Source organism: Ursus americanus, chromosome 6, assembly GCF_024610735.1.
Source record: "Ursus americanus isolate L20-20 chromosome 6, mUrsAme1.1.p, whole genome shotgun sequence".
Taxonomy (NCBI): Eukaryota; Metazoa; Chordata; class Mammalia; order Carnivora; family Ursidae; genus Ursus; species Ursus americanus.
This window is the reverse complement of record NC_142132.1, coordinates 54,014,684-54,041,053: the sequence shown is the minus strand read 5'-3', so window position 1 is coordinate 54,041,053 and position 26,370 is coordinate 54,014,684. Positions and strand designations below refer to the sequence as shown.

The 26,370-nt window shown below is 51.1% G+C and overlaps 2 protein-coding genes across 2 annotated transcripts in view; one reads left to right on the top strand and one right to left on the bottom strand.

Annotated features, from left to right (window-relative positions):
• The window catches only part of SGPL1 (sphingosine-1-phosphate lyase 1), a 52,500-nt gene extending 35,045 nt beyond the window's left edge, over positions 1-17,455 (top strand). Inside the window, exons 7-14 of the mRNA XM_045783321.2 lie at positions 6,846-6,934; positions 8,306-8,411; positions 9,790-9,888; positions 10,522-10,671; positions 11,873-12,111; positions 13,217-13,363; positions 14,319-14,439; positions 14,889-17,455. Of these exons, the coding sequence (XP_045639277.2) occupies positions 6,846-6,934; positions 8,306-8,411; positions 9,790-9,888; positions 10,522-10,671; positions 11,873-12,111; positions 13,217-13,363; positions 14,319-14,439; positions 14,889-15,029 (1,092 nt within the window). The 3' untranslated portion in view covers positions 15,030-17,455. The remainder of the gene's footprint in view (positions 1-6,845; positions 6,935-8,305; positions 8,412-9,789; positions 9,889-10,521; positions 10,672-11,872; positions 12,112-13,216; positions 13,364-14,318; positions 14,440-14,888) is intronic.
• Positions 17,456-19,795: 2,340 nt separating this feature from the next.
• PCBD1 (pterin-4 alpha-carbinolamine dehydratase 1) lies at positions 19,796-24,303 on the bottom strand. Its single transcript, XM_045783577.2, has 4 exons — positions 24,052-24,303; positions 21,222-21,353; positions 20,907-20,987; positions 19,796-20,330 (listed from the first exon to the last, which is right to left on the bottom strand). The coding sequence occupies exons 1-4, from the start codon at positions 24,052-24,054 to the stop codon at positions 20,232-20,234; spliced, it is 315 nt and encodes a 104-aa protein (XP_045639533.1). The 5' UTR covers positions 24,055-24,303; the 3' UTR covers positions 19,796-20,231.
• Positions 24,304-26,370: the final 2,067 nt, after the last annotated feature.

Sequence of the window (26,370 nt, the reverse complement as noted above, 5' to 3'; positions counted from 1 at the left end):
AAATGTTTTTATTTGATGAGATATTCCAGGTTTACCTTATGCATTTTCAGACCCCAACTCAGCCATTTGTCCAAAGAGCCTTGTTTCATTTAGAACAATGCAAAATACTTGCGTGGCTCCTAAGTCCAATTTATAGAGCAGGACTTATACAAAATGAACCGGAACACACCCGGAGAGACAAACAGCACAAAGGAGGTTGAGAGACACGAGGGCTGGAGTGAGAAGGGCTGCCATGCATCTGGTTGGTGTGTGATTAGCTGTGAAAACAGCTGGTGCTCTCAGTAGCAGCGGCGGCCGGGGCGTTTGCAGGTGGAGGAGAGACGGGCTGTGAGGTGCTCATTGTTGGAGCTGGGAGATGAGTACAGGGGTTTCGTGGATTCCCTCTTCGGCTGTGTCTCCTCTGCACTTGAGTTCCTCCATTGTTTTTTTTTAACTTCATTTATTGTATTCTTCATTTTTGAGAATTTTGTCTTAGTCTGCCTGGTGGTTCCTTTTTTTTTTTTAGACTAGGTTTTTGCTCAAGGTGTTTATATTATTATTATTATTATTATTATTATTATTATTATTATTTAATAAGCTTTATGCCTAACGTGGGGCTTGAACTCACGGTCCCAAGGTCAAGCATTGTATGTTCTGCAGACTGAGCCAGTCAGGCGCCCGTGCATGGTGTTCTTTATCATTCCTTTCCTTGGCTTATGTTTTGTTTATTTAAATATTATCACATGTACTTATTTTATACTCTGTGTCTGACAATTCCGTTACTCACAAGCCTTACCTGTTTCTGCTGGTTTCCCTCATATTGTCTCATATCCTTATATTTGTGAGATGGTTTTTTTTTTTTTAAAGATTTTATTTATTTATTCAACAGAGATGGAGACAGCCAGCGAGAGAGGGAACACAAGCAGGGGGAGTGGGAGAGGAAGAAGCAGGCTCCTAGCAGAAGAGCCTGATGTGGGGCTCGATCCCAGATCGCCGGGATCACGCCCTGAGCCGAAGGCAGACGCTTAACCGCTGTGCCACCCAGGCGCCCCTGTGAGATGGTGTTTTGTTTTGTTTTTTTTTTTGCATCTTCCTGGGAACTTCTGAGGCCTAGATTGAAGTTAAGTTTTCACAGGGAAGATATGTAATGACTTCTGCCAGTTGCCGGAGACTCGCTGGGAGGTGCCGTCACACGGGAACTGATTTGAGCGTGATGCTCGGCGTGAGGTCTCATCCTCCAGCGGGAGCGTGGGTTCACACTGCAGACCCACGTGCAAGCTGTCTGGGGAGCCATTCTTGAGAGATCCTTTTTTTCTTTACTGAGCATCAGGTCAGGGTTGAGAAAGCAGTTTTTCTTGCTGTCCTCTTCTGCACGAGTGGGGTTTAATTCCTTGTTCCCCTGAAATGTGGGTGTAAGTCCCAGGTTCTCCGGCTCTCTCCTGTTTGACTCCTTACCTTAGGCAGGCCCTCAGTTTACCTTCTGTTCATTTGTCACAGTGGGAGTTGGTGGTCTCAGGGGTGGCAGCAGCCCTCAAAGTTGAAACCAGCTCTGGCACTCACTTATCTGCTAGGATTCTTCATTTTTGCTCTGTTTGGGTTCAGTATATTCCTTTATGTTATAAGCTCAGTGGTGGATGTAAAATAAATTTTCATGTTTTAGGAGGCTTTTTAGTTGTTTCCCATGGGAGGGCGGGCTGCCCAAGCTGTATAATCTATATTGCTGGAAGTAGGAGTGCCATGATTGTTGTTTTTTTCTTTTTTTGTTTTACACATGACCTTTGTACACTTTACAGCCTCTTTCCCTCTGGATCTTCTCTTCCCCGCTTTCTTCCTAGCCTACTCAGCTATTCTTAGAGTATACGATTTCACAGGTTGGCGACCACGTCCGAACACCTTTTGGTTATCTGTGTCTAACCAGAGGGACACAAGTGTGGAGTGGCAGTGATCTTTCAGTCTCTGTCTTTTTGTAACCTGGGTTCATTACACTTGCCTTGAACCTTTCCTCTACGTCCTGATCTTTATTCTCGGCAGTGTTTATTCCGTCCCTCGTGTCCTTACTAACCCTGTATCGGGGTCGTGTGGTACTCTGTGTTTTAGGTCTGCAGTCTCATTCTCTTGTTTTGGTGTCCAGTCTTTCGGCTCGTGTTTTCTTGAACAGTGTTCTTGTCGCGTTGTCCTGTAGTGACAAGCAGTGGTGAGGAATTCCCTTCTCCTTAGACTGTTATCTTTTAAGTTAGGCTTTTATTTTGCAGGCTGCTGTTTTTCTTTCTTTCTGTGTGTTTACACAGTTACCATGCCATTTTCTTTCATTGTGGCTCATGCTCATGAGAACATTCGATTTTGTTCTGATGCATGTTGGCTGATTTCTCGTCTGAGAGCGTTTGGTTGAGGGCCGCTTGGTTCCACCTGTATTAGACTATCTGGGTCTCTTCTTCTGAGATATTGCTAAAAGTTACCTGTTAGAGTTCACTCTGCCTAGTTGGAAGACAGTAACTCTTCGGGCTTTGATTAGTTCTTTAACCCATCCTGTATCTCTGACTTTGAGGGGTCAGTCCCAATGTTCTCTCTCTCCGTGTTGCCTGCTTCTCCCTAGCTGCCATGTCTACCACTCACTGATCAGAAGATAAGGAACCCCCTCCACTTGCTTCTCTGAAGATTTGGGGGGTGTTCATGAGAATCCTCAGGATTTCGCTGGCTTGCTGGACAATTTTCAGGGCTCGGAGGAGGGATTAGGAACTGTGTTTTGCTCTCTGCTGTGCTTTAGTAACTTGTCTCTTTTTTTCACTGCCAGTATTTGAAGTTGATTGCATCGGATTCTCTCTGTTTCCTTATTTGGTGGTCGTTATTGCAGGTTTCTGCAACTGTGTTTCTTCCTTCTTTCAGGTGGGCTGGGAGGAGAGAAAGTAGCTGTGAGACAGGTTCAGTGTTTCATCTTAATGCTGAAGTCCAACCGCAGGGGTATTTTTGCATTGCTACGGTGTCGGGATTGGGAGAAGGATGGAGTCTGAGATCCCAGTCTTTTCTAAAACTTAGACTTTTACAAGGAGCTAATTACCTCTGGGGTAATTTGAGTTCCTCTGTTTCTCTCACTCTTCTCAGTCTCTGTCTCTCTCCATCTCTCTGTCTCTTTCTCGATGAGCTGCTTTTGGTGAAAAAAGTTTGGAGTTCAGAGGTGGGAAATGAGAAGACAGAGCCGTATGGCTGGGCAGCCTCTAGCATATTCCCAGCCAAGGTCTGAAGCTCTTCTTGTTCGTTGTTCTTCAATCTAAACTATCTTTCCTGTTACTGACTTCATTTGCCTCAGTTAGAATGGATGAGAAGTGATTTCGTATACGGAAAGAACTTCTGTTGCCCTGGGGAACAGTCTTGGCTTGCGCAAAGGTCTCTGGGTCCAAATAGCATCTGAAAGAAAATTCTCCCAACAGGCCATGTTCTCCTCTTATTTCTCTGACATACTTCTCGTATATTACAGTGAGAGTTTTTATAAGTGTCGGAAGAAGCTGACTAATATTACAAGTAGTTATCGAAGCTTTTATCATCTGATTTCACAGTTAAATTTCCATTTTTCTTTGGGCACAGAGGGTAGAAGGCAATGGGAGGTTAGTAGTGTGTTTATTTTTTTTAAATGTTTTTTTTAAAGATTTATTTATTTATTTGACAGAGAGAGACAGCCAGCGAGAGAGGGAACACAAGCAGGGGGAGTGGGAGAGGAAGAAGCAGGCTTCCAGCGGAGGAGCCTGATGTGGGGCTCGATCCCAGGACTCTGGGATCACGTCCTGAGCCGAAGGCAGATGCTTAACGACTGAGCCACCCAGGCGCCCCTAGTAGTGTGTTTAGACACAGAATTTGGGGATCAGAAATAAAAATTAGAGGCAGAATTTAGGTATTCCTGCTTTTACAGTCAAAAGTACACTGCTGTTTGCCCAACAAATAATGATGTTGATTTGATTAGTTATTGGACTAAAAATAGGGCGTGTGTGCTGGGTGACTAGGGGTTTAGAAATCCTTTGGCTTAGGTCATTACTGGACCTTAGTAAGAGGCTGATGCACTAGAGACTTGGACGTTGCTGGTCCTTTCCTGACTTGCTTCACAGCTCGCTTGGCTCCTCATGTGACCGTCTGAGGTTTTGTGCTAGACCACAGGGCGAGCTGCTGATTCACAGAGCTGACCTCCACTATAAGCATTTTCATCTTCTCCAGCAGAAAAGTGCAGAGGCTACAAACAGGCATCCTGTACCCAAGTTCAGCGTATTACTTTGTGGGTGATGGGCACGTGTTTCGTGAAGACTTCCTGAATCACAGTGTGACTAACTTCTCTTCGCTCATCTTCCACTTAACTCCTGACCACTGCGATTTTGTAGCCAATGGTGTTTTTGTCCTCTGTGTGGGTATTCTAGGAAATTCCAGAAATCCCCCTCTCATTCCGTCTCATGTTAAGCTTCACCAAATGCACAAATGTAGAAAGTTTTCCTTTTTGTTTTCCTCCTGTTTTTTCTCTTTTTTAAAAATTTAAATTCAACTAATTAACATAAAATGTATTATTTGTTTCAGGGGTACAGCTCTGTGATTCATCAGTCTTATATAATACCCAGTGCTCATTACAACACATACCCTCCCCAGTGTCCATCACCCAGTTACTCCATCCCCCCACCCCGCCTTCCCCTCCAGCAACGCTGTTTGTTTCCTGTGATCAAGAGTCTCTTATGTTTTGTCTCCCTCTCTGGTTTTGTCTCGTTCCATTTTTTTCCTCTCTTCCCCTGTGGTCCTCTGCCTTGTTTCTTAAATTCCACATATCAGTGAGATCATATGATAATTGTCTTTCTCTGATTGACTTATTTTACTTAGCATAATACCCTCTAGTTCCATCGACATCATTGCAAATGAATGGCAAGATTTCATTTTTGATGGCTGCATAATATTCCATTGTATGTATGTATGTATTTATACACACACACACACACACACACACACACGGGCACACATACATACATATATACACCACACTTTCTTTATCCATTCATCTGTCGATGGACATCTAGGCTCTTTCCATAGTTCGGCTATTGTGGACATTGCTGCTATAAACACTGGGGTGCAGGTGCCCCTTTGGATAACTACATTTGTATCTTTTGGGTAAATACCCAGTAAGTGCAATTGCTGGGTCATAGGGTGGCTCTATTTTCGACTTTTTGAGGAACATCCATACTGTTTTCCAGAGTGGCTGCACCAGCTTGCATTCCCACCAACAGGGTAGGAGGGTTCCCCTTTCTCCGCATTCTCGCCAACATCTGTTGTTTCCTGATTTGTTACTTTTAGCCATTCTGACTGGTGTGAGGTTGTGGTTTTGATTTGTATTTCCCTGATGCTGAGTGATGTTGAGCATTTTGTCATGTGTCTTTGTCCATTTGTATGTCTTTGGAGAAATGTCTGTTCATGTCTTCTACCCATTTCTTGATTGGATTATTTGTTCTTTGGGTGTTGAGTTTGATAAGTTCTTTATAGATTTTGAATACTAGCCCTTTCTCTGATATGTCATTTACAAATATCTTCTCCCATTCTGTTTGTTGTCTTGGTTTTGTTGACTGTTTCCTCTGCTGTGCAAAAACGTTTTATCTTGATGAAGTCCCAACAGTTCATTTTTGCCTTAGTTTCCCTTGCCTTTGGGGAGGTGTCTAGTAAGAAGTTGCTGTGGCAAAAGTTTTACTTTTTATCAACTGATGCTAACGGATGGCATTGGGTGAATTATTTTAGTCTTAGGGGCTCACTTTTCTTACCTGTACAGTGAAAAAGTTATCTAAGCTTGTGTGAATCTTGAGAGATGAGAAATCTAAGAAAATAACCACCTAGCTCAGTGCTGTGGCTTTTTTTGTTTGTTTTGAAATGATTCATTTTTTTTAAAAGATTTATTTATTCATTTGGAGAGAAAGGGGGAGGGGAGAGGGGCAGAGGGAGAGAGAGAACCTCAAGCAGACCCCCACTGAGCTCAGAGCCCGTTGTGGGGCTCGATCTCACAACGCTGGGATCACGACCTGAGCTGAAATCAAGGGTTGGATGTTTAACCAGCTGAGCCACCCAGACTCCCCTGAGATGATTCATTCTTAGATGTCATCCAAAGAGAGCCTGGTGGGTATGGTGTGCCTGTGCTGGCCCTGGTTTCCGGGGAGCCAGATCAGGCTTTGAGAAATGTTAGTTGAGGTTCTGTTAGGTGTCAGACTTCAGGCTCCGTGCTTGGAGTACTCTGATAAAGTCACCGATAACAGAGGGCGAGGCCCAGCTTCAGGAAGACATTTTACGTCATTTAAAAGCACTAGGATTTTTGTTTTGGTTTCAGATAAGTGAGATAACCAACTTCTAAGTAGAGGCTTCTGCTTTTCTTTTTCAAACTTGGCAAAACCACAGTCCCCTTGGGAATGTCTAGACTTTTCTTCTTGGTCTTCTGAGGTATCGCTAGTTCCCTACACTTGTGACTGCAGTTTCATCCTGCAGTGGGCATTGGAGATTTAAATCCGATTCTGTAATCCTGATATGTTTTTGAGCAATGTAAAATGCTCTATCCTGACTGCATCTGGGCGAGTAGCAGAAGTGTAAAGAGACCGCACGCTGGTGACGTCTGGGGAGATAGGGCATCTTTCCATACAGTGTAGAGATTCTGCTCCTTCGTATTTTGTAGTTTTTACTCTTCTGACCCAGGATTGGGCTCAGCCGATAAAGCCACATTTCCTTCCGGAAGACATGCGGTGTCTGTTCTGCAGAGCGCATCCCAGACCTTACCTGCTGCTTCATCAGACACCACCAAGATAAGGCGGGACGTGCGTGCCGACAGCTGTCCCTCGCTCCACTCCGTGGATGCCATCTCTTCTTTATTTCAGGTGACCTCTGGGGGGACAGAAAGCATACTGATGGCCTGCAAAGCTTACCGGGACCTGGCCTTTGAGAACGGGATCAGAACTCCAGAAATGTATGTATGTGTGGCTTTTGGGTTTATCTGTTTGGAGTACTGCGGTTGGAAACAACCTGACCATCTGTTTTCTACTCCTCTTCCCTCTTCCTCTGGCGGTTCCAGTCCTCATTCATCCTGTCCTGCACCCTTGACCCTTATCCCTTCACATTCCACCGAATCCTAAGTGGATCAGCCAGTTAATTTTAAAGGTCACCCCCTTTCCCAACCCCCAAGTTTATACGTGGTATATGCTGAAAGCAAGAATGAGATCCGTTTTCTAAAAGTGACAGAGTAACAGGACTACATTTTTGAATTCTGTGATGTTTATTATAAGTGATCTGGAGCCTAAGGAAAACTCTTTTAATTCCCTGAAGTTCAGTGAAGGTTACCCAAATATAATAGGCCACCTCAGGGTGCTTCCTAAGAAAATTTCAGCCTGAGGGCTGTTTTCTGGGAGGAGAAATTTTTAAAATCTTTTTGAAATTTACCCATAATGCCACCCCATGGACATAACTTTGATATTTGGCTGCATTTTTTTCTCTAGACCCTCCCTTTGCCCAGAGTGTGTGTACTACATCCTCGCGGTTCCTGGCTTCCCACAAGTGTCAGTGACTAAGGGTTGCATGTGATCTCATGCTGTGCTTCCTCCTTAGCCTAAGAGACTAAATCAGGCCGCCATCTTTCTCCATACATAAATTGTAGTGCTCGGTGCTCAGCGATAGCGTCTTTCCTTTCTTAAAGGGCGCACAATGATTTTGAGAGTGCAGTAATTTAGAGAAGTCTGAAAGCAAATACTTAACCATGACTCAGTCTCCTTTCCAGTGCTATTTGTCTTTTTTTTGTTTTTTTAAGTAGGCTCTACACCCAACGTGGGCACTATTGACCAAGCCAGCCAGGCGCCCCCATTTCAGTATATTGGGAGCGCTGCTTCCAAGTGTGTAGGAGCAGTGGGAATTATAGTTTCTCACAGGCTCGTGGGCTTGCAGAGCTGGAAGGAACCGCTGACCAGATATAAGCAGTCTTGGGTTCCTGCTTGGCCACGTGTCATGTCAGTATGCCCCCGCCAACGGCTCCCTGGCTTTGGATGGCCAACACGAGAAGGCTCTGCCTGATGCCGCTCTGATCCAGATTCCCAGTCCCTCGTCTTCTACCTGTCAGCCCTAATTTATGCTTTGGGGGTTTCCTAAACCATAGGGAGAAGATTTCTGCAGAAAATCAGTTGGCCTCTTTTCCTTTGTGCTTAAAAAGAAAAGTAAGACAATATAAGCACTTGTAAAAATGTGAGGAAAATAATTAGAAGTTTACTCCTGGTAACATAGATGAGCTGCTAACTAGGCTCTCTCTTGAACCCTGTTTTTATCTGAATTTCATCTCCCTCTTCTCTTTTAGTGTGGCCCCCCAAAGTGCTCATGCTGCGTTTGACAAAGCAGCCAATTATTTTGGGATGAAGATTATCCGGGTTCCACTGAACAAAATGATGGAGGTGGATGTTCGGGTGAGTTCCCCTGAAGGGCTGTTCGTGCCATGGATGGTGAGGAGCGGGACACACCTGACTGACTGGCGTTTCCAGCGTTGCGCGCAGAGAGGCTCCAGAGGCCTTTGACTGCAGGCGCCAGAGCTGACAAGCTGCCACCAGCCAGTGATGGAGCGCGGCTCAGGGTTTTCATGAATTCATGAGCTCTGATAGCAAGAAGGTCCAGGCCCTGACTTGAGACTTTGCAGATCTGGGTTTTGCTTCCGCAACGTCCCTTTCTCCTCTCTGTAAAATGAGCACGGACTGACTTGCCCCAGGACGCTCCCTGTGGTTTTCGTGGGCCCGAATCCATATCCTCGCCAATACAATAGTCACTGTATCTTTTCAGAACTAAACTACCCAATTTATTAGCACTAGCATTATGTCTGCCGGCCATCTTTATTGACATATTAACAGACTAATTAATTAATTGACAAATACAAAATTGTATCTCAGGTGCCAGCTGCTGTCTGATGACACGGGTGCCCACTGCAGACTGGTCACCAGTCGCACTATGGAGCATATTCCGTCTCCCCAAATAGTTACCATCTTCTTTCTTTTTCCTTTTCCTGGGTTAGAATACATAAGGCCACTCTCTCGCCCTCTAGCTGACGTCAGGCACACAGTGCAGTATTGTTAGGCGTGGTCACATGGCCGTCTGCGAGCGGTCCAGAACTCCTGTCAGGCATCACTGCAGCTTGGTGCCCCTCATCCTCCGGCCTGGCAACCGCCGTGCTACTCTGTGCTTCTGAGTCTGTCGTACGTCCGACATACGTGAGGTCATGCAGCGTTTGTCTCTCTGCCTGGCTTCCCTCACTTCGCAGAGTGTCCTCCAGGTTCATCCATGTCGTCACAGATGGCAGGCTTTCTTTTTGTAAGAGCCAGTAGTAGTCCTTTAGTCATTTTCTTTATGCCGTGCCTGTATGGAGAACCCGCCAGTGTCTGGACACTGTAAGAATTGCGTCTGAGCCTTGTGACAACCCAGGGAGGCTGTCGAGACTATCTGTCCTTTTGCAGTGCACAGGTGAGGCAACTGTCTGGGTGGAGTTAAGCCGTTTGCCCCAGGTTTCCACGCTCGTGCGTGGGATGGGGACTCGCACAGGCCTCTCTGCCTCTTGGCCCGATGCCCTTTTTCCTCCCACAGTGATTTGCCGTGCTGTGGCCTCACCAGATGGACCCCTCTGGCCGTGTTGCGTGCTGCCTCCATCGCGGGGTGCGGGCTTCTCCCGGGTTGGAGAGGCGGAAGAGGCGGGCTAGAGGAGTGCAGACCGGAGCTGCTAGCCTGGAGTTCTCTCAGCAGCAGCACGGAAAAGGAACTTCAACGTGGCTTCTCATTTTCCTTTCCACTTTAAACCCCTAGGCAATGAGGAGAGCCATCTCCAGGAACACGGCCATGCTCGTCTGTTCTACCCCCCAGTTTCCTCATGGCATCATCGATCCTGTCCCGGAAGTGGCCAAGGTACGCGGGAGAAATTGGCTGCTGGGCCCTCAAGTTGAGATTTAAAAATAGAATCTAACAGTGCAGTACGCGGCAAGGAGAGGGAGGTGTGGGTTTAGATTGGTGCACAAGTTTCCCGAGCCCCATAGGAAGCCCTACAGCTCCATTTGGAGCCGCAGAAAGTTACTGGCTTCTGCTGTGGGAAGAAGACTTTGTTGAAACTGGATATTCTGAAAGAGTACTGGCATTTCGATTCGGCCGGGAAGGTGAGCTGCATGTAGGAGCCTGCCTACCAGAGGCTGGCATCCAAGAGCACCGCCCCCCAGCACCCCCTCCGCCCCACCCTGCAGTTACTAAACCGGGACCTTTCCCCTGCATCAGAGGGCTACTCGTCTCCTGCTTGATTTTATAGTGAGGTTGAGGCCCTGCATATTTAAATATAAAATACCACATTTCAGAGGAGTTATTTTGAAGCCTGAATACATTTGAAAGATGAGCTTTATTAGGAATGTCAAACTAGCCAGTTTTTTAAAGCCTGAAAGACACAGTCTGTAGTGGCCTGGGGTTACAGCACACCTTTCCACTGTGTCTTGCAGAGTTTTTGTTATATGGCCTTACATGAAATTCTCTTGTGGTCTTTGTTTTTGGAACTAGCTGGCTGTCAAATACAAAATACCTCTTCACGTAGACGCTTGTCTGGGGGGCTTCCTCATCGTCTTTATGGAGAAAGCCGGATACCCACTGGAGCAGCCATTCGATTTCCGGGTGAAAGGCGTGACCAGCATCTCAGCTGATACCCACAAGGTGAGATAGGGAAGGGACCAGAGTTCATCAGAGTAGGCAGTTGATTATTTCAAATACTATCAACGAAATAAGTTGGTTAAAGCATTAACTTCCGCCCAAAAAGTAAAATTAAATCTGGCTCTTTGCTCTCACCCGCGTAGCTGGTTCTGGTGACAAAATATGGTGCTAAAGGTGACACGTGATTGCGAAAAGGGACCTATTATTTTTGTGGCATATGGCTGAGAGCGTTTCTGCCCTCATGACTCTATGTAGCCGGGACATGCCAGGACAGCGGCCCATAGAAAAATGTTCCCTGAAGCTTTGCGATTCTTGGGGGGGTGGAGGGTAGTGATGAAGTGGATAGTAGAATTCCCGAGAGGACGTATGCTAGTGCTGTAGCTGCCACGCTGGCTGCCAGCCCTACGTGACAGCCGCCCGCTAAGGGGAGAGTCCCTTGGGAAAGGGAAGAACCGCGTGCTCAGGCACATTCGGATGCCGCCACCCCCGGTGGCCGGGAACTAAGTCTAGGTTGGTCAGGAACGCTTTGAAGCTACATGCAGACGTGAGAGAAGTAGCAGCGTCAGGAGTGGGTGCTTTGTTCCGACGACGCTCGCAGAGCTTGTTTTCATCGCGAGTCTAGTGGAGACCTGTTCTGCACGCGCTCCTTCTGTCAAGCTCTGCTTGGATTTCGCCTCGGCCCCCTGCCCCTGCCGTCTTCCCTGCCGTCTCTCCCGGTGTGGGCCAGGGAGTGGAGGCAGCGCGCTAGGAGGGCACGTGTCTGCAAGGAAACCAAGTACGTAGGTTGTTTTTAGGCTGGATTCGGTAGCTTCTAGATTCTGAACACCGTACTGTTCTTACAAAGGAAGTACAATACTGAGCAAAAGAGACGGGAAGGGAGTCAGGGCGTGATCTTAGTTGCTCCAGGTGTCATGAATTCCGGCCTTTTCCCCAGTTTCCAGTGGGAATTTATCTTTCTTGCATCCCGACGCACCGCGCTGGAGTCCTGTTGACATCAGAGAAACCACGTGCTGGCGAGGGGGGCTCGCACGCCTCAGCCCTCAGAGAGCATTTCAGCCCCATCCCTGCAGCCCTCCACCCTTAACGTTCTGAGTTTGAGTGTTCGTGCGAGGGGCCGCGGGCCGGGAAGGAGCGTGTGCGTGAGGAGTTGGCGGGGCGGGCCTGCCTGCGGAGCCGCGCTCACCTCTCTGCTTCTGCCCCGCAGTATGGCTACGCCCCCAAAGGCTCCTCCGTGCTGCTCTACAGTGACAAGAAGTACAGGAGCCACCAGTTCTTCGTGGCCACAGACTGGCAGGGCGGCATCTACGCTTCCCCGACCATCGCGGGCTCCCGGCCTGGAGGCATCAGTGCAGCCTGTTGGGCTGCCTTGATGCACTTCGGTGAGAGCGGCTATGTCGAAGCCACCAAACAGATCATCAAAACCACTCGCTTCCTCAAGTCAGAGTATGTGTGGAGGACTGGGGTTCCGCCTCGTCTCTTGCTTGGTCTGCCCATAGGCTCGAGGCGTCTGCCTGGCCACGCAGCCGTGCTCGCAGCCCATTCCCCGTCCCCCAGCGACCAGGGGTTGAGGACAGCAGCTTAGCAGTGTGGTGCTGGCCTGGGAGGAGACGCTCCCTTGCTCTGCTGGGACCTGGAGGGTCAGACCCAGGCTTCATGCAGAGGCCATCGTGTCTCCGAGGGCGTCTTCACGGCCGGCAGCTCCTACCAGGCGCTGATACGCCGTGCAGCTTACTGCTCTAGATGGCCGTTCTCGTACTCGAGCGGGCGTCCTCGTCATCGGGCGTGCCTGGCGCGACGCTGGCTGCTGGGCCCCACTCTGGGATTCTCACCTGTCCATCTGGAATGGGGGTCTGAGCACTTGCGTGTCTGGGAGGCCCCGGTGCATGGTGGAGCTGCGGGTCCAGGGCGCACGCTCGGAGACTTGCTGGTGGAACGGCGTCAGAGGCAGAGGGAATGGGAAGGGCAGGCGGGGAAACCCAGGGCTGAGACGAGGCTAGGAGGAGGCTGCACGTTTGTCTGACACAGCTGTTCATGTGCCCCCGGCTTGTCTCTGGTTCAGCCGCACTGGGGAGGCTTTTTCAGAATCTGGAGGGCGAGTGAAAGTGGCCAGTAGGCATGTCTCGTTCGAACAAAGCCTGCGTATACCCGGCTGATACACCCATCTGTTGAGAACTGCTCTACCATTTCTTGCTTCAGGGATTACATATGTGACTTTTTAATTTGCAGAGATGGAGGGGTTATTTTGCCAGGATTTTTTTTTTTTAAGCGTGTCTTTTATGCCTCAGACGCCCCTGGGGCACATCGTAATTTGGAAGTTGGGCAGACAGGGTAGGAGCCAGTGATTCTGACTCATTGGAGCTCAGTGGGGTTTGGGCCTTTGAATATTTGTAATGTTTGGGAACCACTGATCTCAGTCTCGCTGCCTGATTTTCAAAGGTGAGCGACCTGAAGCCCTAAAAGATTAGACTGTGTTATAGGGGACACATTGCATGATTTAAGAGGAGTATATGTGGCTGAAATGTCCTTTCTGTTCCTTTTTTTGTTTAAGACTGGAAAATATCAAAGGCATCTTTGTTTTCGGGAATCCTCAGTTGTCTGTCATTGCTCTGGGCTCCCGAGATTTTGACATCTACCGACTGTTTAACCTGATGACTGCTAAGGGCTGGAACCTGAACCAGCTGCAGTTCCCGCCCAGGTAAGCCAGAGCATCCTCCTGCCCTTCCTTGCTCCGGGCCTTCCCAAGAACCCGGGTAGCGGGGTGAGCCGCAGCCTAGAGACGGACAGCGAGGCCAGCGCTTCGGGGCCGACGGAGTATCTGTGGGCTCTCGTCTTGCCACCTGGAATTACTCAGTATCAAGAATGAGACGATGAGCTTTTCAATTCTGGAGACTGGTGGTCGGTCACGAGCCCCTCTACCGCGCCCCTGCCCTCTTCCTGGGCTGTGTACTCCCCACCCCATCTCATACACCGCCATCAGATTGCCTTCGCCGACGCGCTCCTTGCCTAAGTCATGCTTAGCTCAGAACCTTCCACAGGGCCTCTCATCATTCAGACCCACTGCTCTGTCCTGTACTATGCTTCTGTCATCTCATCTCCCACAATGCCTGTAAATAAACACCGCACCCCGACAGCAGAGGTCTCCCCGGTGTCCTCCGTATACCCCGAGCCTTTGACCTCGTGGTGCCCTTGCTAGTCCCCCCTGGACTCGGCTTCCTCCTCTTCGTGATCCCTCTGTATCTCAGTTTCCCTCTAGGGGGCGTGAGAGTTTCTTCTGTGCCTTGAAGTCCTTCAAGACCCCTGTGGCCCTTTGTCCGTGAGGCTTTATCATCTAGGAGGAGAGCACCCCCTTGGTGGTCCCATGGCTGAAGACACAGCAGTTGACAGCTTTTGAGGGGAGGGGTGGGACAGACCAGACAGCCGTACTCCCTTCTGTCGGGATGTTGTTGCTCACGTGGAGGCATGAAGCCCCCGTGCCGGCCCGTGCTTGACAGCCCATGTATTTGAGAGCCCCGATTCCCAGGACTGGGAACACTTGTCACAAATAACATGAAAAAGCGAGCGGTAAATTCCAGTATGTGGGGCTGCTGTATTTTAGACTTTGCTTTCTTTCCCCAAGGTTCATCTCTGCCTGTCTCTCTCCTCTCCCGTAGCATCCATTTCTGCATCACGCTAGTACACACCCGGAAGCGAGTAGCCATACAGTTCCTAAAGGACATCCGGGAGTCTGTCACTCAAATCATGAAGAACCCAAAAGCAAAGACCACAGGAATGGTAGGGATGCTTGGGATTTTTTTCTTCCTGTGGAAGTTTAGGTGTCGTGGGGGGTTCGGGAGAACCAGGTGACCTCGAGTCTGTTCCTGCCTCTGTCCCATCTGCGTAACCCTTATTCCTTAGAGCTGATGACCCCTACCTCACCCGTTCCCAGGCTCTTTGGTCTCAAGTGAGGTGTGCTGCAAGTAAGGCACCTTGTAAATTTGAATGTGTCGTACAAAGGCAAGTGGTGGTCGTGTCCCTTTGAACAGAAAATTTTGACACAGGAAAGATAATAAGCCTGTTTTCTCTGGAACTTTCTATGGCAGAACTGCCTGGGGTGGGCATGGAGCCGGGGAGGGGAGTGGATATGGAAGGCAGGGATGGGGAAAACAGGGAGATCAGAGCCACAGCTCATCTCTGCCCCCATACTTCTCATCGCCAGTAACGCTCTCTGACTGGATTTGTAGGGTGCGATCTACGGCATGGCCCAGACGACTGTCGACAGGAACCTGGTCGCAGAATTGTCCTCGGTCTTCTTGGACAGCCTTTTCAGCACTGACACTGTAACTCAGAGCAGCCAGATGAATGGTTCTCCGAAACCCCGCTGAGCCTGGACCCCCTGTGGCCTCGAGGGGCTCCTGGCCTTCACAGGGTTCTTGGGGTGTGGAACAGGCCACATGCAGTTTGAGCATCTGGTCTTGCTCCGTGGAGCACGACGAGACAGACCACGAGACGGCTTGATCCTCAGGATTCTTGTTCCTCCTCTTGTCATCCTTCCATGTCTTTAATGTGGAGACCCTGAAGGAGTCCGTTACCTAATTATTTTGCCCTTGTTCTCAAATGTTACCCTAGGAATTGTTTTAGCCATGTCCTTCTCTAACATTCTAGCTTTCAACTTGACTTAATCATTGTGTGGCAGCTCTGACCTGTCCTGAGTCCTTACGGAGGCTGGGGGATGGTGTATGTGGTAAAGAAGGTTTTCTTTGTTCTCTCAGGCAGATTGGTGAGGCAGATCGGAAGATGTTTCTCCGGGTGGGAGTTAGACACCCTGTAAGCACGAGGCCTTCGCAGCCTCCTCTCTGAGTAGGTGGGTTGTCTCACAGAGTCACTCATAGTGCACCTCAGCTTTTTTCTCCAGGACACAGATGGACAGGCCGCTGTCCTGTTCGGCGGGATTAGAGTGGCCGAGCGTACCTGCTCGGTCTATCAAGGCAGGCTTTGGAGTGGCCCTTTGCTGTCCCCATTTGATACTTGGCGGCCACCATCTTTGGAAATGTGTGTTTGAAACTGTGCTCCCATGGGTTTGTGGTTGTTCCGCTGGATTAGGAAGAAGATGTGGTTTCCAGAGAGCCCAGGCCTTTCCGGCCCTGGTGCTGTCTGCATTGGCAGTGGTCAGAGCACACCTGAACCCTCTCCTGGGCTGCTGAGGATTGGAAACCAGAGCCTTTTCTCAAGTTCTGAGTGTCACATTCGAATACACGTCCCCAGAGTTGGTGGTGGTCCTCCCCTCCCCCACTGCTGTAAGCCATCACGTATGAGAATGTGTTTGCTTGAAGAACAGCTCGGAGCACCACGAGTTGCCTTGACTTCCCCTAGGTGGCTGCAAGGAGGGTGTGAGCGAGCCTCCAGGCAAGGAAACGTCCCTCCCCATTCGTGTGTCCCTCCTGCCTCTTTCCGTCTGTCCAGCTCCCAGAGGTACTATATGGCAGTTTAGCCTCAGCTATTGGACTCTTCTCAGCCCCGGCTAGCTTTGGACTAGGAAGGCATGATGGCAACTGTCAGTTGGGGCCTGAGGCCTTGGATTCCTTCCTAAGACTAGTTGCTCAGGGTGGTTCAGGGACAGGACCAAACCCTGTGCCCACTCCTCACTCTCTTCGCCCCTGCACAGGGCCCCGATCTCGATGGAGCCACTGTCTTCCTCTGAAGACGACATATCGTGTGCCTTTTTCCTCAGCAGTGAGCAGCGGGGGCTACTCCTGACCCAGGCCCTAGGGGAAACGGGCCAGTCTTTGGGCTTTTATTTGGGTGGGGGAGGACATTAGGATAAGTCAGGGGAAAATATCCTCTGTTCCATTCCCCTTCTCAGGGACTCCTGAACCATTCAGCCTCTTCAGCTGCCCTGCTCCGGCCTCCCTTGCTGGGAATGCTGGCCGGGGGGAGCCAGGACGACCAGACGTTCCCCCGGGCTCCGTAGCACGTTTGTCTGAAGTGGCCTTTGGCACTGTACTTCCTCCACAATAACTGTGACTAGCTGGCCGTGTCATTGCAGGGCTGGTGTGTGTGTGTGTGTGTTCCTCCTGGGTGTGGTGGGTTCCAGGAGAGGTTGGGGTGTGTGTGTGTGTGTGTGTGTGTGTGCGTGTGTGTGTGTGTGTTAGAGGGAGAGGCTAAGATCCTTTGGACACGGGAGCCGAGTTCCTTCCCGTCGCCGAACTGGGGGGCAGCTCCAAGGGGTGCTGTGGCCGGAGCTCTGAGACCAGCGCGCTCGTGCTGTTGGAGGAAGACCAGGGACCCAGAACCGCCTCGCGGGCACCACTGTGGTTTGTCGGCTGCTGAAACGGAGACGCCTGTGCCCAACAGAGCGTGCTGTTGCTTGCAGTGTCCACCGGCCCTTCCTCTGCTGTGACGGCCCTGTCGTCCCATGGGCGGTGGTGTTTTCAAAGGGATCTACTGTAGCCACTTTATATCACAAGCCTTAGTTTCCCTCGACACTTGTGGGCTTTTCATTCTATGCGCGCCGAGGAACACCTAGTCTGGCAGAGGCAGGCAGAAGGTCTTCAGATGTCGTGTTGCTAGCAGATGTCACATTGGCCTCTGCAGAATCTGTACTGTCTGGTTTCCACGCGGAGTAAGCAGTCGCGTGACTATACTGCCATGTCACTTTTAATATTACTGGTTTTATACTTGGAAAATGGTACTTGCCTCTTTTAAATCTCTTCTGTATTTAACCTCCTTCTTCCCAGCTCAGTGCTCCCTTCCTAACTGCAGCAATAATATCTTAAAAAGCAATTCAGTAATTAAATGACCGAAATCTTCACCAACGGGACTGGTTGCATTCATTCACTTATGTAGGGGTCGGTGGGAGATCCTGGGTGGGGCTGCTGGTGGGACATCGCCCCCTTGTGGCGAAATGGCTGTGTGTGGCCACGGAGACTCTGGGCACGAGCTGTGGGCCAGAGCACCTCCACGGGGGGCTTCACCAGGACTGTTGGCCATACCTGTTTTAAGGAGGTCTGGAAGTCAGGTGTTTCATTCCACAGGGTCCGGGCCCGCCCTGTGTCTCCTGTCCTCTTCACCATCTCCTGCCTATACCTTAATGATGGATTGAACCCTCCTGGGTGGGCCCCAGCGGGGCACTGGCTCCAAGCCCTGCATTTGGTTTGGGAGCAGATGGAACCCCTCAGAATATCTCTGCACATGTAACTGCTGTGCTTCTTGTTTCATTACAAGTAAGAAGTGAGAAGTCTTTCCAAAGGTCCTGGGGCCTGTCACTCGGGCAACCCAGCTTTTCAGCCTGTTTGGACTTTGCCAGAATCAAGCCAAGGAATGCCGTCTTTGCTAGTTTTCTGCTAAATGACTTGGTTTCCTGAGCACCTACTTGCTTTGGGGTTAACCCTAGAGGATGAGGCCAGAATATGCTTGGTTAGGGGGCCTGGCCCCCCCATCCAAGAATTGGTGTTTGGGTCCTTACACCTGCTACTTAACCGCTGCAAACCCCTTTGCCTTCTCTGTGGGTTCTTGGTAGCAACGAGCCACCTGTACCCAGACCCAGCAGTGGCAGAAGTAATGACAGAGGCCTGACCTGACAGCCACCAACTACATTCTGGGTCAGCAAAAGGCAGCTGTTGGCGAGTTGGAGTCTTAAATGCCATCCTTTTTCTTGGGCTTTCTTTTTCATAATCTCTCCTTAACATCTTCCCCTATAACTTCAGTTATTTGCATGAATTGTAGAATAAACATTTGTTTCTGAAAAAGTATCGCTTATGTCTTTGTCCCGCATCAAAGCCTTTCATAGAACTGTAGTGCCCTCTAGGTTGGCGTCTTTCAGCCCCTGATCCGGTGGGTAAGCAGAGGCAGGAAGGTGACATAACACGTGCCCCATACCTCCATGTCTGGTGGCTTCTGTCCCCTAATCCTCAGTCCTCAGATGAAAGCACACTTAGGAAAAGGGAAATCAGAGGTGGAGCAGATGGGGGCTACCATCGGAATCTCTCTCTCTTTTTTTTTTTAAGATTTTATTTATTTGACAGAGACAGCCAGCGAGAGAGGGAACACAAGCAGGGGGAGTGGGAGAGGAAGAAGCAGGCTCCCAGCAGAGCAGGTAGCCCGATGTGGGGCTCGATCCCAGAACCCTGGGATCAGGCCCTGAGCCGAAGGCAGACGCTTAACGACTGAGCCACCTCTCATCGGTTTTAAGTTTTCTGAGAGCCTGCTATTGACATAGGTATTGTTAGCCCTCAGATCCTGCTGGTGCCACTTACCAACAATATGCTTACTTCTCAGACACCACCTCTGCCTCTTTTTTGGCCCTTGTTATCCAGGATGACTGGGTCGTGACTTTGCTAAGTGCCTGCTCCAAGGAACCCCAGCATTTGCAAGTCAGCTTGGAATGCAGGCAGCTTCAGGCTAGGGGATCTTGGATGAGAACCCATCCGGAGAAGGACGTCCCACAGTCTTGCATCATGGCATATGCGGACTGCCATCCACGTGGCGTGCACTGGGGAGAGACGAGACTGTGCTCTGTGCCCCGCCCCCCCCACTTTTCCCAGTCACAGCACATTAGTGGGAACAGTCTATCCTAGAGTTACTAGGTTGGAGGACTGATCTGTAGGACTCTGCTCCTTAACTCCTCAGATGCTAAGCAGCCCATCACCTCCTAAGCTAGGATTTTTGTCCTCTCCCTTACACAGTAAAAGCAGGCAAGCCTTGAGACTCTGGCTATGTCTCTAAGAAACTGCAAGACACTGTCAGGATTTGAAATCTTCCCCTGGGATGTTGTAGACCGCAGACTGCCCTTCTAGTCGTAGACCCTACCGTGCATAAGCACAGGTGTCCTGCATACCTTTACTTCTAGTCGTGGTGCCCCTTCGGCCATCCCTGCCTCAGGAATCCCATTCAGGTCTTTGAGGCACAAGTCCGTCACTTCGTGTTCCCTTAGCTCATTTCTTGCCCTTGCCTCTAGTGTTGCCTTCATTCGTCCTGCCTAGTGGTAGTTAACTGCTTCCTGCTTAATTCCCCTACACGAAGGCAGGGTGGTCTGGTCCCATTTCCACCCCCACAATGCCTTGAACAGTGCCTCCCACAGAATAAGGGCTTTAAATGCCTGTTGACTCAAATGTGGACTGACTTATGGAAAGGAAGATTCTAGAGCCTGAGACCAAGTGAAACACTAGTTTTATTTGAGGCAAAAGCACACGTGTTTCTGTCACATACAGCGGGGTTGACTTTAGGGTCCTGGTTTCTAAGCTAAGACTTGGTGCATCTCGGACACAGCTTCCTGGGAAATGAATTAGAAAGGGAGCAGGACACAGCCTGGCAAGAAGACCATTACAGCTGTGGGAAGTCTTCCAGCAAGGGAAGACCGTAGTCAGCGTACGTGTAACAGAGCGCCGAGGATGAAGAGCGGGGTGGGGAGGAAAGGGCGGCGGCGCTGGCATCTCCTTCCACAGCAAGGACTCTCCCCTAGCCGGAGGCAGCAGCATCCACTTGGCCGTTCGGGCTGCAGCCACACCTCAGGGCTCCCCGGTTCCCTCCCTGGATTCCCGATGTAGTCACCCCCTTCCCCTGAAGAACTCACAGAGGAAGGGCAGGGCCTAGGTCATGGACACGGCTACTTGTTCGATGAAGCTGGCCAGGTTTATGTCCCGTTCCGAAAGGCCGGCACACTCATGGGTGCTCAGCGTGATGTGGACCTGGAACAAAACCAGAAGTTCGGCCCGGAGCAGGAGAGGGTCCCGGCTGCGGGGCTTGGCCACACCACGTGCTCCAGGGAAGCAGCCAGTCACCAGGCTCTTGCCTGGGGGCTGCGCTCCCGAGCGTCTCTAGCGACGGTGCCAACCCTCCCGTCGTGGCCCGTGGCAGGCGTCCAATGCCCGCGCTCGGTCGGCATGCAGTCCGATCTGTTTGCGGGGCATGCGTGTTCTCAGCTCCGGTGACCACTTTTTCATTCCTCCGCACCTCCGGGAGGATTTAAGCCATTTATTTAGCGCTCTTAGCCACGAATCGGCCGAGCCCCACAGCCTTGCCTTCTGTGGTTCGGCCTTCTCGAAGCCTGCTTACTGTCTACCTCAACCGCACGTTCTCCGCGAGCGTTTTCAGCGGCACTTCTCTAATGTGTAGTGAGCCTGGCTGTCCTGCATGTCGACCCCGGGAAGGAGCCCACAGGACCAGGAGGAGCGGACAGGCCGACTGCGGGCGGGGAGGCCCCAAGCAAGGCCAGCGAAGGGCCTTCGGGACTCGGCCGGCCGCCGCAGGCTCGCGCCGCTCACCTTGTTGTACACGTTAAACCACTCGGGGTGGTGGTCCAGTTTCTCAGCCTGCAGGGCCACCCTCGTCATGAAGCCAAAGGCCTGTGAAGTGAAGTGAGACCCGGTCAGCGCTCCGAGAGAGGGCTGCTCGAGAGTTCCAGGCAGGGAGAACCCAAGACCCGTCTCCCCTCTCTCCAGTCCCCAAGGATGACACTCCAGCCCGACTGGGGGGTGTCTGAGGGGCTCGGGTAGCAGGGCTTTGAGGGAGAGAATAAGTTCTGGGGTGTAACCCCATCCGCCCCAGTCTCAGAAACCCTGTCCCACCCGGCGACATACCCGATTGAAGTCTTTGAAATGGAACTGCTTGAAGATGGCGTCTCGGCCTTCCAGCTCATTCCACCCCACAGCCCTCAGGTTTGGCAGCAGCTGGTCCCTCTCCTCAGCACTTAGCCTGTGCGCTTTGCCAGCCTGGGAGAGGAAATCAAAAGAGGCCCACGGGCCTTTCTTTCTCCAGGACCCCGGAGAGGGCCCCAGTCATGAGAAGTTAGCCAGACTCCACAGTCCTCTGGCAGCGTGGCCTAGAGCAACGGGCAGGGAGGTGCTGAGGGTGGCACCCTGCCCTGGGGGTGGGGCCCTGGCTCACGCACTGATAGGTTCTTAGATTTTGACGCCTTGCTCAGAGAACAAAATCCTGAGGTGTGACGCAAGTCACTGGGGCTGATCAACACTCCCCCCCACCCCCACACCCCTGCCCCCAAAGCCTGACAGAGCGCCCCCCACCATACGTCTCTTATGTTAATGAGGGAGTAAAAGCAAAATCAAGCCCAGATGCAAACGTGTTACTATACAACTTTTCAGAAAAAGAGCACCCATGACTGTCCAACCTTCCTTTTTCTGTTATGGGCTGTATCCAGTTCACCCCCATGCCCGCACTGTGACTCAAGGAAACTGAGGCCTGGAAAGGGAAAATGACCACGGTTCTCCTCCCCCTGCCCCCCACTTCCCCCTCCGTCTGTGAGAGCACAGGCATTGTTCTCAGACGGGGTGTAAGTCTGCATCCCTGGCCCGGGCAAAGGAGCCAGCACTTAAAACACCTTCCAGGTGATTCTTCACCACACCACAGTGGACACCCACGGGTACTACTTCCCCCCCACGCAGCCTCTGAGTACCAGCTGCCAGGCCTGGGGGTTTCGGATTCCCACCTTCTTGTCTACTCCGTCAGCCTGGGGAGCCTGAGCCCCAGGGTTCGGGCTCACCGTGGAAGGAACTTGGCCAAGGGCGACTGGCAAACCTAGTGCCTCAGCCTATTTACCTATTGTGTAAAGTGCCCTCCAGGCAGCCCAAGCTGGCACACAGTTTGGGTCCCGAATGGAACCCTCAGAAACAGAAGGAAGCAAAGGCCGGTTCCATTCTCGGGGGGATGGATCCAGGCCCAGGCACTGAAGGGACCCCAGAATTGAGACTTCTGCAACAGAAACTCTAGAGTGTTGAAGGGAAAATGAACCAGTAAGGTCTGGGGAGAGAAGGTGAGGGAGGTTGATTTAGCTTCATGAGGCAGCCGGCAGCCTGGCAGCCATGGTGGGTGTCCCCAGGATTGGTTCGAGCCCCAGTTCTGCCACTGTCCAGTAGGGCGGCCCTGCGGCACTCACCTCCCTCGGCTTGAAAGGTAGAAGGGGCCCAGAACCACCATTTCAGATCAGCAAGAGGAGCCAATGGGACACTTAGTAAAGCCCTTATTAAGGGCTTGCCATCTGCATTTGTAAAAGGAGACTTTCTGGGGCTAGCAGGCTTGTCAGGCCCTGCAGGTGTGGGGTCCAAGGAGAAAAGCATTAAGGCCTTCTCAAAGTCAATCTTTCTCTCGCTCCTGAAAACACTTGTTTTCTCTGGACTGATCTAGCTTGGTCCGGCTCCTTTCCTGGGCTCTGCGAGATCTGCATCCTGCGCCCAACCCCTGCTCCATTCCAGAGCCTGCCCTTTCTCAGTGGCTGATAAGCCTGGTCGTGTATCCAGGCAACAGGATGAATGATGTCAGCCCAGGCATCAGAACCCACTGCTTAGTTCTCTGGCCCAGAAGTAGGTGGGTACTAATGAGCTCCTAGGAGGCACCCCTTGCCCTTTAGAGTCCTCCAGGATCCCCTAAGTTTCACAGCCTGGGCCTGAAATGCCAAGCCCCTCAGAGCTGGGATCAGAGCTGGGATCAGAGTGGGGGAAGGGGCAGTGTTTGCTTAGTAAATCACTGGCCAGGCCTGGCCGAGCCATCTGGGGGAGTGTGCGCTCAGGTTACTGATTACCCGCCCTGCCCTGCATCTTTGGGGCCTCGGAGGGACACAAAACCGGCCTCACCCCCCCCCACTCCCCTCCCTCGAAGCCACAGCTTTCCAAGTGCCTTCTCAGCTGTCACCGCAGTCCCAACTGCTCCTCAGACTTTGGGACCAGAAAGGGGCTGTTTAGTAAAGCTTCCCTGGTCTACACACTCCTCCCCAGTCTACACACTCCTCCCCTGCCAGGGCTCTCCTTCAGTGGGGGTGTTGAAGTAGGGCCCGGGCCCGCCTGGGGGCAAACCCAGCCTGGAGGAGGGCTGCCCCTGAGCAATCGGGTCCCCAGGGGCTGCCGCCCGGTGCACGGAGGCCTTTCCCGGCCCCTGTGCCACAAGTGCAGGCGAGGAGGGAGGAAAACACGCGCAAAGTAGCACACACCCACCCTCTCTCCTACTCACACTCCGACACAAACACGCCCCCCTCCTCTCAGTGTGGACGAGAACCCGCAACGAGGGGGAGGCGCTGTCTACGGGCTCACCAGCTGCCTCTCCCCCCACCCCACCCCTGCCCTGGGGCCACCGCCCACACCCCGCCTGCAGCAGCGAGGCGCCCCGGCGACATGGGCCTGGGAGCAGGGCCAGGCCTGGGCTGCGCCTCACTGTCACAGGGCCGCGCCACCGCCCGCCCCTCTCTCGGCCTTAGCTCGCCCCGGAGCACCACCGCGGGTGCGGGTGGCAGCGGGGCGGAGACCCCGGCTCTCTAAGCCCGGCGACCGGCCGGCGGGCGAGGGGCTCCCAGGGACGGTACCCCAGCCTCGCCCCCCCCCCCCCCCCCGCGATCGGCCCCTTCCTCTCCTCCGCCCTCCCGCGCGCCCGGGCCCCGCGTGCAGCGGCGCGCGACCCCCTCACCATGGCGGGCGCGGCGCAGGTGCGGACGCGGTCGAGCAGCAGGTGGCGGCGGCCGGCGGGCGGCGCGGGGCTCTCGGGGCAGCGGGCGGGAGGGGCCGAGAGGACCCGCCCACCGGTAATCGTTAACTCGGCCGCGACCCGCGCACTCGGCCTCTGCTCCCTTCCAGCACTTTCTTCCGGGCTCTGATTACCCGGAGCTCAGGGGCTGACGACGCGGGCTCCGGGTGCGGACGTCTGCGTTTGAATCTCGCTCTGCCACTTACCAGCCGTGCTACCCTGGACGCGAGATTACCTTTTTCTTTTTTAAAGGCACCTGATTGAGGTACTGACCTACAGGAAACTGCACAGAACTAAAGGGCACATTTTGATGCGTTTTGAGATATGTGAGCCCTCGTGCAAGCATCTCTACGGTCATGCTCATATACATATCATATCCATGGTCCCTACAAGTTTCCTTGTTTCTCTGACGACAGTTCGTCTGCTTCCGGGCCCAATATGTTAGGTTGCATTTCCTAGAATTTTATGTAAATGCAAATCATACAGTGTCTACTCTTGTGTCTGGCTTATGACTCAGCATAATTACTTTGTGGCTCACCCTGTGGTTGCATGTATCAATAGTTTCTTCCTTTCTATGGCTAAGTAAAATTTATTTTATAGTGTTACACTGTATGGATATACCACAATTTGATCTGCTCACTTGTTGATGGGCATTTGGGTTGTTTTCCATTTTTCACTATTACAAATAAAGCTGCTATGCGCTTCCCCATCCAAGTCTGTTTAGGTATCTGCTTTCATTTTTCTTGGTAAAGGTCTAGGAGTGGAATGTCTAGGTCATAGGGCAGATGTGTGTTTATAACTTGTTAGGAAACTGCCAGACTGCTTCTCAAAGTGGTTGTACTATTTTACACCCCCACCAGCGGTGTATGAGAGTTCCAGTTGGCCTACACCCTCAAGACGCACCAATATTTGTTATGGTCGGTCTTTTTCATTTCAGCCTTTCTAACTGATGTGTAGTCGAATCTCATTGTAGTTTTCCTTTGAGTTTCCTTAATGGCTAATGATATTGAACACTCTTTCAGGTGTTTATTTTCCTTGGTAAATCTGATAAATTGCCTTTACATTTCCTGCTCCCCCTCCCCTTTTTGAGTTGTGTTCTTACTGGGTTTTGAGAGTTCTTTATTCTGGATATGAGCACTTTATCAAAGATGTAGTTTGCTAGTTTTTTTTTCTTTGTGTTTCACACTGTCTTTCAAAGAGCAAATGCCCTTAATTTTGACGAAATCACATTTATCCAATGTCACTTTTATGCACTAGTATTTTGGTGTTGCAACTAAGAAATCTTTGCATACTCCAACGTCTTCTGTTATGTTTCCTTTGTGTGATGTTTTCTCCTGTGTTTTTTAGTTTTTGGTTTTGCATTTAAGTCTATGGTCCGTTGTGTTAATTTTTCCTGTGCTTTGCGTTATGGATCCAAATTCACTTTTTGCGTATGGATAATCAGTTCTTCCTTTCTCCACTGAATTGCTTTTATACCTTTGTAAAAACTCAGTTGACGGTATATGTGTGGTTTGCTTATAATTGACCTATATGGGTGAACTCTATCCTGTTCATTGATCTGTTTGTCCATCTTTTTATTTTTAAAGATTTTGTTTATTTGATAGAGAGAGACAGCAAGAGAGGGAATGCAAGCAAGGGGAGTGTGAGAGGGAGAAGCGGGCTTCCCGCTGAGCAGGGAGCCTGATGTGGGACTTGATCCCAGGACCCTGAGATCACACCCTGACCCGAAGGCAGACGCTTAACAGCTGAGCCACCCAGGCGCCCCCTGTTTGTCCATCTTGATGCTAATGTCATACATCTTGATTTCTATAGCTGTGTAAGTCTTGGAGTCAGGAAATACAAGTCCTCTAATGTTAAAAACAATTTTTCTTTCCCATTAACCTTCATCCCTATGCTACACTTTTATTCCTCTCCTCCCAGTGTGTTACTCTGTGGACTCTAATGTGTTAATATCTATTTTTGTTTGTATGTGTTTTGCAACAGGTGCTGTTGTTTCGTCAGAATGTCTTTTTATTTTTTGTAAATGGATCTGTGTGCCATGTCTCATTCTGTTTCTTTCCCCTATTTTTGCTGTATATATACTTAATCTGTAGCTTCCAACCGCCGTGCAGTATTCCGTGGTGGGCACCAGCATAGGTGATCATTCTTCCATGGGCAGACACTCGGGTAGCTTCCTGCAACCTGCCACGGCCACCACCAGCCGCCCAGCGTGTGCGTGTGCACCACACACGGATGTGCCGCAGTGCACATCTCTCCCAACTC